Below are 13,183 nucleotides of genomic sequence, written 5' to 3' on the forward strand. Positions count from 1 at the left end.
GGTCCGGGAAGCTAGTCAATCACGGTCTCCTTCCAGAAGTGCAGGAAGCCCTGGTGGTCAGGGCCCAGCCTCCCGCGGGTACTAAGCCACCTGTTGGGTTCAGGTGGACTGCAGGCCCGCCTCTACCAGAGGGAGGCCACGGTGAGGGCGCAGGATCCCTCCAGCCTCCACTCCCATCCCCCTTCCCATGGGCCGTGGCCCAGGAGCAGAGAGGGAGCTTAATCGGGCGCCCCAGCTGTTTTCGGGTTTCACACACTGTGCCCTCCCCCGGGGCGGGTGGCTAAATTTGTCTTCCATCTCTGTGCTTGGCTCCCTGGACCAGGGGAGACGGCACAGCGGCCGCCGTGGGCAGCGCGAGGGGCTCACCTGCGGGGGGAGGCTGTTTGGCAGCCCTGCTGAGGGTGCCGGCCCCCTCCCACCCCACTCAGGGGACAGGGACGGAGTCTGCCACATGGCCTGGGACCATGGATAGGAGGGGCAGGCAAAGGTGGCCGCTGCCCAGGCACTGAGGAAGGCGACATCATTCCAGGAGGGGGACCCTGGCCCTGGCCCACCAGGTGAGAGCAGCCCCCACCCCACCCCGGGGGCCGGGGAGCCAGGGAGCCAGGCTTCAGCACAGGCCACCGGAGCCCGCTCTGGCCCCCCTGCTGCAGTGTGGCTGTGTGGCCGCAGGAAGCGCCGCCATTTCCTGGGAGAGCCGGCTGCCTGGCTTCCTCCCCCCGTGATGCCGCCTGGACCCTCTGCACAGGCCGGGGCTCTTATGGGCACTGAGGCCTTTTGTACGTCCCCTTGAGAAAAGGCCTCAGAGGAATTGAAATGGCCCGGGAGGGGTGTCCCTGGGATGGCCTCAGGCCTGTCTGCCATTTCAGATCTCACTTTGACTTGGTGACTGAAATAAAGGGTGGAATTCGTCGTGGGAAGGGAGCTGGGAGAGTGACCACCCCTTAACTAAGAGCTGACCGTAGGCAGGGTGCTTGAGGGACGGCACAGGCCTGCAGAGAGGAGGCCTGGCCTCCTGTCCTCACCCTGGAAAGGCTGGTACTTGGGATTCGAGGGGCAGGAGGGGTGCAGACTGGGGCTCCGCCTCTCCTGTGCTCGAGTGAATGTGGGCAGCTCTGCCTCGGATCTGCTGAGGGAGGGTGGGCACCCAGAGCCCTGGGGCCAAGCCTGGCGGGCTGGAGGGGATGTCCCCATGGCTGGGCTCAGCTGGGGGTCGATGGGGTCTAGTTTATCAGAGGTGCTTTAGGAGCCTGTCTGTCCTTCGCCGGGGCAGAGAGGTGGCAGGAAGTCCCCAATTTTGTCTAACTCAGGCTTCCGTGTGGGCCACATGCAGGTAGCACCCATGTGCCAATGGATGAGGGACAGGCTGGGCACTGAGATTCAGAGTCAGCAAAGGGAGCTTCCTGCAGGGGCTGGGCCCTGACCTGGCATGGCCTGGGGGACCCAGATACAGGGAGGCCACACAGCCCGGTACCTGGAGGCAAGGGACAGGGAGGAGATGTGTGGGAACAGGTGAGGAGCCTGAGGAGGGGACGTTAGGGACAGGGAAGGAGGTCCAGGAGTGGTGGCTATATGGGAGGCTCTGGAGAGGAGACCAGGTGAGATGGGCAGGGTAAGAAGGTGGAGAGCCAGGGGTCCACCAGGGTAGCCAGCTCTTCCTCCCGGGTGCAGAGAGGCCATAGTGGGGCGGGTGAGGCCCTTGGCAGACCTGGGTGCCTCTCCAGTCCTGGGTGGGGCCTCTGGTGGCTGCTTGCTCATCCCTGAACTGGGCGGCCTCTCAGGGCTGACCTGAGAGCCCCGTGAGCAGAGCACTCGCCAGCACTGTAGAAGCTGTGGCCACAGCCCCTGTCTCCACAGTGGCCCTGGAAATTCTGCAACAGCGGCCATCGGGGGCCTGTAGGGTTGGGCAGCACCCTCTTCCCACCCAGAGGCTGTGAGCACATGCCCCTACCCACCGTGACAAGGGAAACACCCCAGAGGAGGCAAGCGCCCCCAGGGGCTGATTGCTAAGCTGAGAACCACTTGGATGAGACCCCAGGGGACTGGGTGAGTCAAAACGAAAGTCGCCAGGCTTGCTCTCAGCCCACGAGCCTGGGCCAGCCCTCGGGGCCGCGGGCTCCTCTCCAGCACTGCACCAGCTCTGGTGTCCGGAGGCACTGGGGGCCCAGCTGTGGGTCCTGAGCCCCTTCTTCTTGTGACCCCCGAGTCACAAATGCTGCCAGGATCCCCTGGGTGCCGCAGGTTGGGGACCTGCAGCAGAGGGCTCCGTGGCTGAGGTCTGGGTTTGGCTCGGAGAGTCCTCAGGGTTCCTCCTGGTCCCAGTCCCACAGGAGCCACACAGGTCACCTTGCAGCCAGCAGGCGATTTCGCTGCAGCCTTGAGGGACCCTGAGGCAGGCCTGGGCAGGGTCAGAGGGCCCTGTTCCCTGTGTGTGCCTACAGTGTGTGACCTGGACACTGCATGGACAGGCACACACCACATCTGCCCTTCTCTGTTCAGGTCCCTGACCTGCTGGCCAGGGAGGGCCAGGGCATCACGGGAGGGGCAGCAGGTCCTCAGTGTCCTTGGGGTCATTCGGGGCAGGTCTCTGGGCCCTCACATGCCAGTGAAGGATCTGAGCGGATTCCCCCAGTGGAGGCTGCTGGCCACCTGCAGGGTGGACAGAGGCCGGCCCTTTGTGGCAGGGGGTGGCTTGCTCAATGCAGGTTCGTGGGCCCTGCCATAGACCCCACAGCAGGCAGGACGTCCTAGAGTGTGCATCATGACCTGCACCCTGACCCCTGAAGTCACACACTCCCGAAGCCAGACGCCCCTGTCCAGTCCCCTGCCTGTAGAAAGCCCCTGTCCAGCCCCGGGTGGATCTGGCTCCTGTGGTGCCTACAGATGCTCCTGGTGGTGGCAGCAGAGGCCCATGCTGAAGGCCGGGAGGGCGGTGGTGGGATGTGGGCCTGGCAGGGAAGGGAAGGAGACCAGCCTCCTGCTGGTGGTGCTGGGGAGCGTGGGGAGCCCGGTGCCCACGGGGGGGGGGGGGGGGGGGGCAGGTGGGTAGGGGTGTGGCCTAAGTGCGGTGGGAGGAGTTAAGATGATCCATCTGAAGACGCAGACAGCGTCCCCCATCAGGGCCCCGCTCGCAGGTGGTGTCCCCTGTGCAGTGCCCGGGGCCTGGAGGAAGGGGCCACACCCCCTCTCAACCCAGGCCCTGGGCAGGTGTGAGGGGGCCAGCAGCCAGGCACGGGCTCTGTCGCAGTGTCCCTCTGGCCTCAGTGCTGGGGGAGGCAGACAAGTCAGGAAGCAGGAGGACGCTGGGCAGAGCAGGGTGAGGAAGGAAGGGGGGCAGCTGTCGGGCTGGATGCTGGGGATGGCCTCCCTGAGGCAGTGGTGGCCTCCAAGCCCAGACCTGGATGCTGACAAGGGACCTTAGAGCGCCCAGGGCCTGAGGGAGTGGCAGTGCCCAGGCCTGGGTGTTGGTGGTCGGGAGGTGCACACTCTCCAGGTGGGCTGGAGGAGCCAGGGAGGCTGGCCTGGGGGGGGGCGCAGTGGCCATGGTGAGGAGCCTGGGGTTTGATGCTCGGCATGAGAGCTGCCCAGTGGGGTTAGACAAGGAGGGACGTGCTCCAGTGTCCTGATTCTGTCGGGGAGTCTTGGCTTTGGGGGTAGGTTGGGGAGAGAGCTGTGGGATCTGTGGGACAGAGTCTGCTGAGCCCCCTGGAGCACAGTGACCCCGGAGAGACCCTCCTTGGCCTCCTCCTCAGCAGGCCCCGGGGACTCCAGTGTTGCTTACTTTCTGGGTGAGGGCCCCGCTGCCTTCCAGGTGGACAGCGCAGCTCCAGCTGCCCCTCCAGGTACGCGGCTCAAGGGGTGGGGTTAGGGCCCCTGATGCTTCCCCAGAGGACCAGCCCTGCAGGTCTGTCCCCGAAAGGGAGCCAGCCTAAGGTCAGTGCAGGTGGCCCCCATGCTCACTGGAGAAGCAGGGTTGGCGTGGTGCTCAGGAGGTGGAGGTGCAGGTCAAGTCCACAGACCCGGATCTACTCCCGGGCTCTTGCTCACCTCCCCAGGCTGCTCCCTGGGAGGTGGTGAGGGGGAAGTGGGTGCACAGCCCGGACGGGGGTCTGCCAGCCCTCGCTCCTGTCCCCGTCAGGGGTGATAGAACTTGGACGGGACTCTGGAGGTGGCCTCTCCTCCAACTGGCCCGGGAAGTGCATTCAGAACGGGCTTGCGATGCCGCTGCTCCCACATGCTGCCCCAGCTTCTTTAAAAAAAAAAAAAATGGAATTTAGTATTGAGACAAAATTCACCTGATATTCCCGCGGACACTTCAGCGTGTTCCGCACGCTCTCCGCGATGCACAGCCGTCTCCTCTGTGTGGTCCCAGAGCGCTGTCGTCACCACAGAAGAAAGCCCACGCCCGTTCCTCCCTCCCTGGCACCCGGTCAGCCTCCAGGACTGGCCACATCTCCCTTTGGGACCAGCCTCTTTCTCTGAGCATCCGTTTCTCAAGGTCCGTCCCCTTGCTGGAGACCTTGGTCCATCGCTCCTCTGCGGTGGCTTTTGGGCTGTCCGTCCCATCTGACCAAGGTGGACGATGCTGCTCTGGAAGCTCGTGAGCTTTTGCCACCTGTTCACCATGTGACGTTAGCGGAGTTACCTCTGCAAGCCGGATGGTCTGTCCACGAATCTGAGGGGGCAGGACCAGGTGGCTGCTGGGGGCGAGGCCTCCTGGGCTGTCCTCTGGGGTGTGAGCAGCCCAGCCATCCTCCCCGACTCACAGCTGGGTGCAGCCTGCAGGCCACCTCCTGCCCCAAAGCGGCTTCCCTGACAGGTGCTGTTCACCCAGAAAGGATGAGCCAAAGGGACCCACTGGGTCCCTGGTCAAGACACAGGTGCTTCAGGTCTGTGGGAGGGCTGGCTGTCTTAGCGTCCTCAGGCCGTCTGTGGCCAGCTGTCCTCGGGCTGGCTGTCTTAGCGTCGCTGCTCCCTGACTAACTCAGCCCTCAGGCCTCCCTTGGCCACTGCCAAGCCAGTCCCTTGTGGTGGCCTCCTGTCCCGTGCCACTCCTCTGAGCACTGGAGGCCTGGCACGTGTCAGCCCCAGAAGCAAGCCGCAGGCCTCTGTCAGCACCCGCCTGCCTGGGGACTGACCAAAGCGACAGATTGCAGGCCCTGCCCTGCCACCCCTGCCAGCCATGGGCAGGTCTGGGCCTGTCGGTGTGGGCACTGCAGGGCGTGGCCAAGTTGATTCCCACGGACCCAGGAGGCTGGCCCAGGGGGGATGGAGCCCTGGCCTGGGTGGGGGGCAGTGGGCAGCATGGACTTGGGTCTCTCTGTCCCCTCTTTCCCACTGCAGGACAGTATGCCTGGCTGTGCCTGGCCTGGTCACTGCCACCTCCTCCTGGGTGGCCAGGGCCACTGCAGGGGTAGGAGAGCTGGTCACAGACACTTTCTGGAGAGGCCACTGTGAGGACAAAGGCCAGAGGATCTGGGATGGTGGTCAGGGCACCCCAATTTCTGGGCTTCTCCGTTGAGAGTCCACCCACGCAGGTCCTGGCCTTGGTGGGCTCCCACGTGGCGTGCAGTTTTGGCCTCCAGGTCCCAGGGCAGGACACCAGCTCAGAGCTGAGTGGCCATCTGAGACCCACAGAAACCTGGGTACAGAGACCCACAGACCTGGGCTGGACTCCAGCCTCAGGGGTGTCCCCACACATTCTCTTAACCAAGAGAGGGGATGGTCTGAGCCGGCTCAAGGTCCTGGGCATCAGGGAGCCTGTGTGGCTGGACCCCCAACCCTGGCCGGTCCTGAAGCAGCATTCATGGTGCTGACCCCTGTTGCTCATGCACAGCCTGACTGCGCCCCAGGTCCTGGCAAGGGCTAGATTCATCTCCCAGAGGGTGCCCAGCAGCCCTGGGGGGCTATTGCACCCCCACCTCCTGGGTGATGGCTCTGAGGAGCTGCTGCCTGCCCAGGGCACCCCAGCCAGGTGTGGATCCAGACCTGTCTAGCCCCTGCTGCCTACCATGGCCTCTGTTTCCCGCTCTGGGAAATGGGCTGGATGGCTGAAGGGGCAGGTGGAGGCCAAGCACAGGGCAGGAGGGCACCTGGCCAGTGCGCCAGCCTGGTCCTTGTGCCATCGTTGCCAGAGGAGGGTGGCGTTTCCAGAGTGTTCACATGTCCTTTCCTCCCTGTAGAGTGAGCTGCCCTTGGAAGACAGCATAGGGGGCGATGGCCCAGTCCACCTCCACGTCCCCTGACGAGGGAGCCACCTTCGAGCACCTCTGGAGCTCTCTGTGAGTATGTCTTGGGGCCCTGTGCTGGCCTGGGGCCAGCTGCAGCCTCACTCGTCAGCTGGCTGCAAGGGGACAGGGCACTCACCACCTCGAGGGCAAGCAGGAGGGGAGGCCAGCGGGAAGGCACTGAGGACACTAGGGACTCAGGGGCCCTGGGGCAGGAGACAGTGAGCATCTCCAGGAGGAGAGATGGGCTAGCCTTGCACCTGGGGGCTCTGCTGGGCAGGATGCTGATGGCCTGTCCCCCTCTCCCCGGCCCAGGGAGCCAGACAGCACCTACTTTGACCTTCCACAGCCGAGCCGGGGGAGTAACGAGGCTGCCGTCGGTGCCGAGCCCAGCATGGACGTCTTCCAGCTGCCGGGCATGACCACCTCCGTCATGGTGAGTGGGGCCGTCCTCTGCAGAGGCCTGGATGTCGGGCAGTAAATGTGGCCTGGCCTGTTGAGGGGGTCTGGAAGAAGCAGGAAGCAGGCCCTCAGGCGACAAACCCTGTGGTCCAGACCCTTCGAATTACAAAGCAGGAAATGCATTGGCTGATGTAGCTGCCAGTGCAGAGGTAGGAATGGGTTCAATGCCCTCTGGATCCAGTGGTAGGAAGGGCTTCAGGCATGGCTGGGTCCAGATGTCCCACCTCCGCCTCCCTCTGTCTTGCCCTGCTTTCTCCCGGGGGACTTCATCCTTCAGGGGCCTCTCACCACAGTGGGGGTTGCCAGTCTCCTCCTGTCCCTGTGAGGAGGGAAGTCCTCTGCCCATAGGCCAGCAGGATTCCTCTTGTTTGTCTGAACATGTCATTGCCTGACTCTGAGCCATCCCTGTGCCTCTAACTGGCTTGGTCCCCTGTCCCCATCCCTGTCCTCTGGACCACATAGGACAGAGAAGGGTGAGGTGGGCTCCCTAGGGGGAGGGGCCCAGAGCAAGACCAAGAGGTCATGTCCATAGAAGGGGCTGGATGGGGCTGGCAGGGCAGTGGCCCCACTTGCCATCTCAGGGGTCTCCCTGCTCATAGGGAGTGGGGGAGCAGGTGGCCCCAGGACCTTGGGACTCCGCAACAGGAGCTCTTTCGGGCAAGAGACAGGCCACGGTGGTAGCAGATTGGGTCTGTACCTCCCTGTGGGTCCAGCCCTAGCTGGGCTGCGAGGTGGATGGGAGGCCGGAGGCACAGGGCATTCATGGCGCCTGGCCCTGGGGAGACCCTTGAAGCCTATTGTTCTCACACCTCCCCCACTGGACCCCGGGGTGCTGGGTTCCCACAAGGCCAGAGGACAGACGCGGGATGTGTCTCTGCGGGACTCGTGGCGGAACTCTGCCAAGTGAGGAGGGAAGCGGAGCCCAGCTGAGCAGGCACATGCTGGAGGCAGAGGCCGGACAGCGAGAGCCCTGGGCAGGGCCTCGCCTCCCATGTGCCCAGCACCGGAGGACCTATGTGCAGGAGGGGGCAGCTGAGGACTCTGGAGGCCAGGAGGGTGCAGGCCTGGCCCCCTTTGCCCTAAGCCCCTTCTAGAACTTGGAGCCCTCCTCAGCACAGGGCATCCCTGCCCAGCACCCAGGGCGATGGCCCAGTCCACCTCCACTGCTCCAGGGAGCAGGGTGGGGGGCAGCCCAGGGAGCAGGGAAGGCTCCCCTGAGCAGCCCAGCCTGGGGCAGGCGGCAAGCCCAGCTCCATTCCTCTGAGGAGCTGTTGCCGGGCTCTGGCCTTTGCCCCTGCTCAGGAGACTGCCCCGGAGCCAGCAGCCCGCCAGCACCTGTGCCCACGCACAGGTGAGGACCCCGAGGCAGAGGCAGGGAAGGGAGCCTGGGGCTCGGCCCCGTAGCGTTGCCCCTGACCAGGGTGACAGGGAAGCTCTGACCTCTGCCTCTCCCTTGCCTGCCGGCTGCTCCTTGGAGATCAGGGTCCTAATTCCTCCCTGGCCAGTGCCCCACCTGGACCCTGGTGTCCTCTAGTCTGGAGAGTCAGGAGCTGTCCACCAGGCTCCAGAGATGTTTGTCGCAGGAGTTTCAAGCTTCCACCTCGACCTCCAGCCGCTCAGATCACCCCCAAGAGGGCAGAGGGCCTTTGAGAACCCTCAGACCTGCCCCCGGTCACTGCCACCTCCTCAGGGAGGTCAAGGGGCAGTTCCAGGCCCCCGTGGGTGGGATGTGCTACCCAGCCCTGGCCCGGATGCCTGGTGCTGAGCGTGTTGGGCTGGATGCTCACGAGCCCTCGCCTGCTGGGGCACGCTGCTCCCAGCCGTGGGGTAACAAGGGTGGGGCCCTGCACCTCCGCAAACAAGGGGCCCACTCTGTCAGGTAGCGACACGCTCTTGGTAAAAGCCATGTATGAAATTCCTGGGTGCAGCTCAGTTCCCGGAGGTGGGGATTCCCTGGAACCAAGGCTGGCCAGGCCGGGCCCCCACTGTGTAGGCCTCACCCTGAGCCCGCTGCCTATTCCCTGTCTGCTCCCCGAGAACAGCCAACACAGCCCCCCACTCCCCCGACCCTCCTGCAGCCCCAACTGCAAAAGAGGAGGCACAGACTGCGGCACAGACTACGGCCGACCCGCTGGGGCGTCTGGCTGCAGGGACCCAGGACTCAGCTGCTGGAGGGCGGCTTCCCTGCCACAGGGGGGCAGAGGCTGGGCAGTGGGCACTAAAGCTGGACGGGGGGACAGCGTGGGCAGTGGAAGTGAGGTGATCAGAGTTAAATCTCATGAAACACACGGTTAAATTTTCCCAGCCTCCCACTGCTAGAGGGGAGAAGGACACAGAGAGACCTCGCGGGTAGCAGTCGGGGACAGGCATACTAGCAGAGTGTGCACACTCGCGGTCATCCAACACTGTGGCCATTGGGAGCAGCCTGCGCAAAGCACAGTCTAATGGAAGTCTCAAGTGCGTCTTTGTAGGAGCGCTTTCCGGCCACGCGAGGTCCCTGGATGCTGCCAGGTGGTGCTCTGGGCTGCGGCCTGGTCTGTGGGAAGCGCCAGGCAGGGTGCAGCCAGAGGGACACAGGCACCAGCTCCAGAGCCACTGCCGGTCCAGGGTGGCCCTGCGGGACTCTTGAGCTGATCTGTCCAGTAGGGCTGAAGTCCAGTGGCTGAGGCCAGTGGCTCTCTAAGGGGGCTCTGGGAAGGTGTGAAAACACCCCTGAGGGGGTCACTCTCACTGCCCAGGGTAGAGGGAGCTCATGCATGGCTCCTGTGGGGATTTGATGTCACTCAAACAACCACGCAGAGCACACTCAGGCTCCGTGGGAATCCAAGAGTCCTGCAGCTGGCTGGCCATTTTAAAACCCCAGGACAGGGGCTCATTTTTAGAGTCCACTGGGGAGGGTGCTGGGCTGCTGAGGGCTGGGGCACATGGGCCCACTCTGCTGAGGCTGGGGAGGGGGTCTCTTGAGTGCAGTCCCCCACCCCTGGCTGATCCTAGTCCCACCTCCAGCTCCACCCAGAAGAGGCGCCATCAGGCTCAGCCTTGGGTCAATGGGCACTTCGGGCATCTGAGGGGCCCAGGGCTCTCAGCACCCCTGACTCTGTACTCAGAACGAGCCTCAGTACCCTGCCCTTGGTGCTGAGCTGTCCCCCGTTGGGGGGATCTTACAGCGAAGAGCATGTGGGACATCCACTTTCTGGGGTGTCCCCTTCCACCTTTGGGGGATCTGGAGCAGACAGATTGGCTCCCTGATGGACGAAAATTTCCTGAATGAGATCTGCCAAACCATTGGAGCCAGGGGTGCCCTTAGCTGCTGGCAGAGAGTGGCTGAGCAGGTGGGTCCAAGTCCCCACGTGCCTCCGTGTCTTGATTGTGAGGTTGGCTGATGGGTCACAGGCCCAGAGCAGGAGGACGTGGGGATACATAAGCCTCTTACATTGGCGGAGGGTCACACCTCCGCCTCTGGTCACCTCCAGCCACGCTGGCCAGCTGAAGAAGCTGGGTTAGGCAATCAAAGGGAACAGGGTGGACAGGAGCAGCTGGGCCCCCCATGGGCCTTGGAGGAGGCCATGGGTCTTGTGGCAGGCCAGAAGGTCTCTGTGGCCACAGGACCCAGACAGCCCAGGGTCTCGGGCTGTGGCGGCTGTCGGGGCTCTGAGGCCAGAATTCCAGGCTGGGCAGCTCTTGGGGCTTTCTAACCTTTCTGGGCCTTGGTGTCCCTGTCCGTAAACAGGGCCACTAAGGGGTTCTAAGTCCTCTGGGGCTGAGGGCAGCAGGTGGTGTGTGGCCTGTGAGGAGGATGTGACAAACACCAGGCTCACGGCAAGGGCGGGAGGAGGCCCGCGTTGCGAAGCCGAGCCCTCGGAGCCTCAGAACAGTTTTGCAGAGGAGGGCCTGGGCCCCAGAGCTTCTGACCCCCTTGTCCACCTCGGTTCCTGCCGGTGGAGCTCCTTGCCTCAGTGGAGGCCCTCAGTCCTGGCCATCTCTGCAGACCCAGGTGGCTCACAGGCCCTCACTAAATCAGAGCCGTGTCCTGCCAGAGAGAAGCCTCCCAGGGCTGGGGGCAGGGCCGGGAGTAGGGGCCAAGGGCTCAGGTGAGCGTGTCCAAGACTGGCTCAGCCCTGCCCCGACAGCCCCCTTGTGCCCTGCAAGAGGGAAGGCTTTCATCAGGATGAGGGTCACCCCTGGCCACACTTTCTGGGAGGACAGAGACCCGCACAGTAAGCACCAGTGGGTGCCAAGCAGGCAGAGGGCTGCTGTGGGACAGGAATCATGATTTTCTTCTGTGCTCAGCGTCGCGAGCCCTGGCCTTGGAACAAATCTGTTCCCTAGCACCCCCTCGACCACATGAAGGGGGGCACTGAGAACCCGAGGCCCAGCCAGCCCCAGGGAGGATGCTGAGGGCCCCGGCGCAAAGGGAGGGGGGCAGGTGCTGGCCAGAGCCCTCCAGGCCCTGAGGCTGCGCCCGCCCCACAGTGCCCCTTCCCGCCTCTCCTGGCGCCTGTCTGTGGTGACAGCTGCTGTGGGCAGGTGGGCCACCGGGGAGGAGGGGCACTGTGGGAGGAGGTGCTGCGGTAAGCGGGGGATCTGCCTGGGCCCACAGTGATGGACACCCAAGCTAGAGCCTATGGACACCCCTGGGGTCACCCAGGGTAGGACTTCCCAGCTTGGGGAGTGGGCACGTCTCCCCAGGCCCCAGAGAAGGGTGAGCAGGTTCCCCGAGTGCACAGCCCTGGGAATGGGTGGGGAAGGGTGCCCCTTTCTCCCCAGAGTGTCTACAGCCTGAGAAAGGGACAGGGCTCTACCTGGTCAGCTCTAAGCCCCACCCAGCCCACCACCGCCACCTGTGAGCCCTCCATGAGCTTTAGTGGCAAGGGACCTTAGGGAACAAACTCCAGCTAATCCCTGCCCCCAGCCCTCAGCATCACAGAGCCCCAGGCCTCTCCCCAGGGGTGGGGGTAGGGGCCCAGCCACCTGTCCGGCAGGGAGGTGTGTGAGTCCCTCCAGCAAGCCCCTCCTGTGCCTGTGGTGCTATGGGGAGTGATGGTGGGTAGAAGGGACCCTCCTGTCCAGTGGGGAGCTGTGGAGGTGGTCAGTGGGATGGAGTCTGCTGAGTCAGACAGAAAAGCAGGTGCTGCGGCCCCCTGGGAGCCCCTGGGGGCCTGGCTAGGAAGTGTCCTGTTTCCAGGGATGGGGACTCCAACCCCTGACTCCGTCCTCCCTGGCCTTGGGGAACGCCATGGGAAGCGCAGCCCGGTGGACCAGAAGGCTGTCCCCGCCTCCCGCCAGGTGCTTCCTTTGCTCTCCCCCTGGGGAGTGTGTAAGAACAGCCAGGCGGGGGGACCTCCTGAGCTCAGGACTCTGAGCCTCTGCATCCCTCCACTCTCCCCTGGAGGCTGAGGACTCACCTGTGCAGAGGTTGGGGAACCTGCCCTCACCCTGCGGTGCCCCATGGGGGGTGGGATTCGAATCAGGGTCCTCCTGCCTCCCCAGAGCTGTCCACGTTTGGAAGCGGAAAGGACTCACATCCCTAGGACTGCTCTGGGGCAGGGCCAGCGGCCACCAGCAGGAACCTCACCGAAGGACAGGCCCTGCCCAGGGCAGTGTGGGGGCTCATGCCCGACCTCCACCCCACAGGAGGGGACTGCTGCTTGCACCGACTTCCCACTGGGCCCTCCTGCAGGCCCCCGCGTGGTGTCACCCAGAGATGTCCTCCCCAAACGCTTGTCCCACAAAGGAAGCTGTGCTTTCCCTGGTGATCTGCACCGGCCTGTTAGGAGCTCACAGCTGTGGCGGCTAGAGTCAAGGTCCAGGCCAGCCTGGGCTGGCGGTGCAGAGCCGCGTCTTTCTCTGCCCTGCATGGAGCCTAGAGCACTGAGTGGGGTCTCAGCCCCAGCCTCCCGGTGGGGCCTGCTCCGGGGTGCCCTCCTTCTTCCTCCAGCCCAGTGGACCAGAAGGCTGGGCAAGTCCTCCAGGCCCTCGCAGGCCCAGCCGCAGGCCCAGCCCCTCCCTGCCCAAGCCCAGCTGTTGCCAGCTCTGAGGAGGCTGAAGGTGGTTTGCAGGAGAAGGGTCCCCCGCAGATGGGGAGCTCCTCTCCCGCGGGCCGGAAGCTGCCGTGCTCCAGGGAAGGATCAGTGTCACTTGAGGCTTTGTGTTGTGGACACTCTGGGGGCAGGCCCAGGCCCCTCTGTGGAGGGCACTTTGCACCAGAGATGGTTAAAATAGAGTGGAAATCAGGTGTTGGAGGAAGAGAGCCACACTGCTCCCGTCCCCCCACCCCCTGCCCCTGCGCTGCTGAGGCAAGCCCCTGGCTGTGCCAAGGGCCATGTGGCTGTGCTAGGGGCCCCAGAGGACCTCTGGCTCTTCTTTGGTGGTAGTGGCCATATCTCTGCCTCCTGGGGCTGGGCAAATGACAAGATGGCATCTTCCAGGTGGGGCTCTGGGTTCTCTGACGTCACCTTTTACCATGCGAGGGTGCCGTTATGTGTCCCCTGATT

The 13,183-nt window shown here is 64.3% G+C and overlaps 1 protein-coding gene across 1 annotated transcript in view; it reads left to right on the top strand.

Moving 5' to 3' along the window:
* Positions 1-329: 329 nt before the first annotated feature.
* Positions 330-13,183, top strand: part of Tp73 (tumor protein p73) — a 47,508-nt gene continuing 34,654 nt past the window's right edge. Inside the window, exons 1-3 of the mRNA XM_027947763.2 lie at positions 330-557; positions 6,183-6,281; positions 6,543-6,663. Of these exons, the coding sequence (XP_027803564.1) occupies positions 6,217-6,281; positions 6,543-6,663 (186 nt within the window). The 5' untranslated portion in view covers positions 330-557; positions 6,183-6,216. The remainder of the gene's footprint in view (positions 558-6,182; positions 6,282-6,542; positions 6,664-13,183) is intronic.

This window comes from Marmota flaviventris, chromosome 10 (assembly GCF_047511675.1).
Source record: "Marmota flaviventris isolate mMarFla1 chromosome 10, mMarFla1.hap1, whole genome shotgun sequence".
Taxonomy (NCBI): domain Eukaryota; kingdom Metazoa; phylum Chordata; class Mammalia; order Rodentia; family Sciuridae; genus Marmota; species Marmota flaviventris.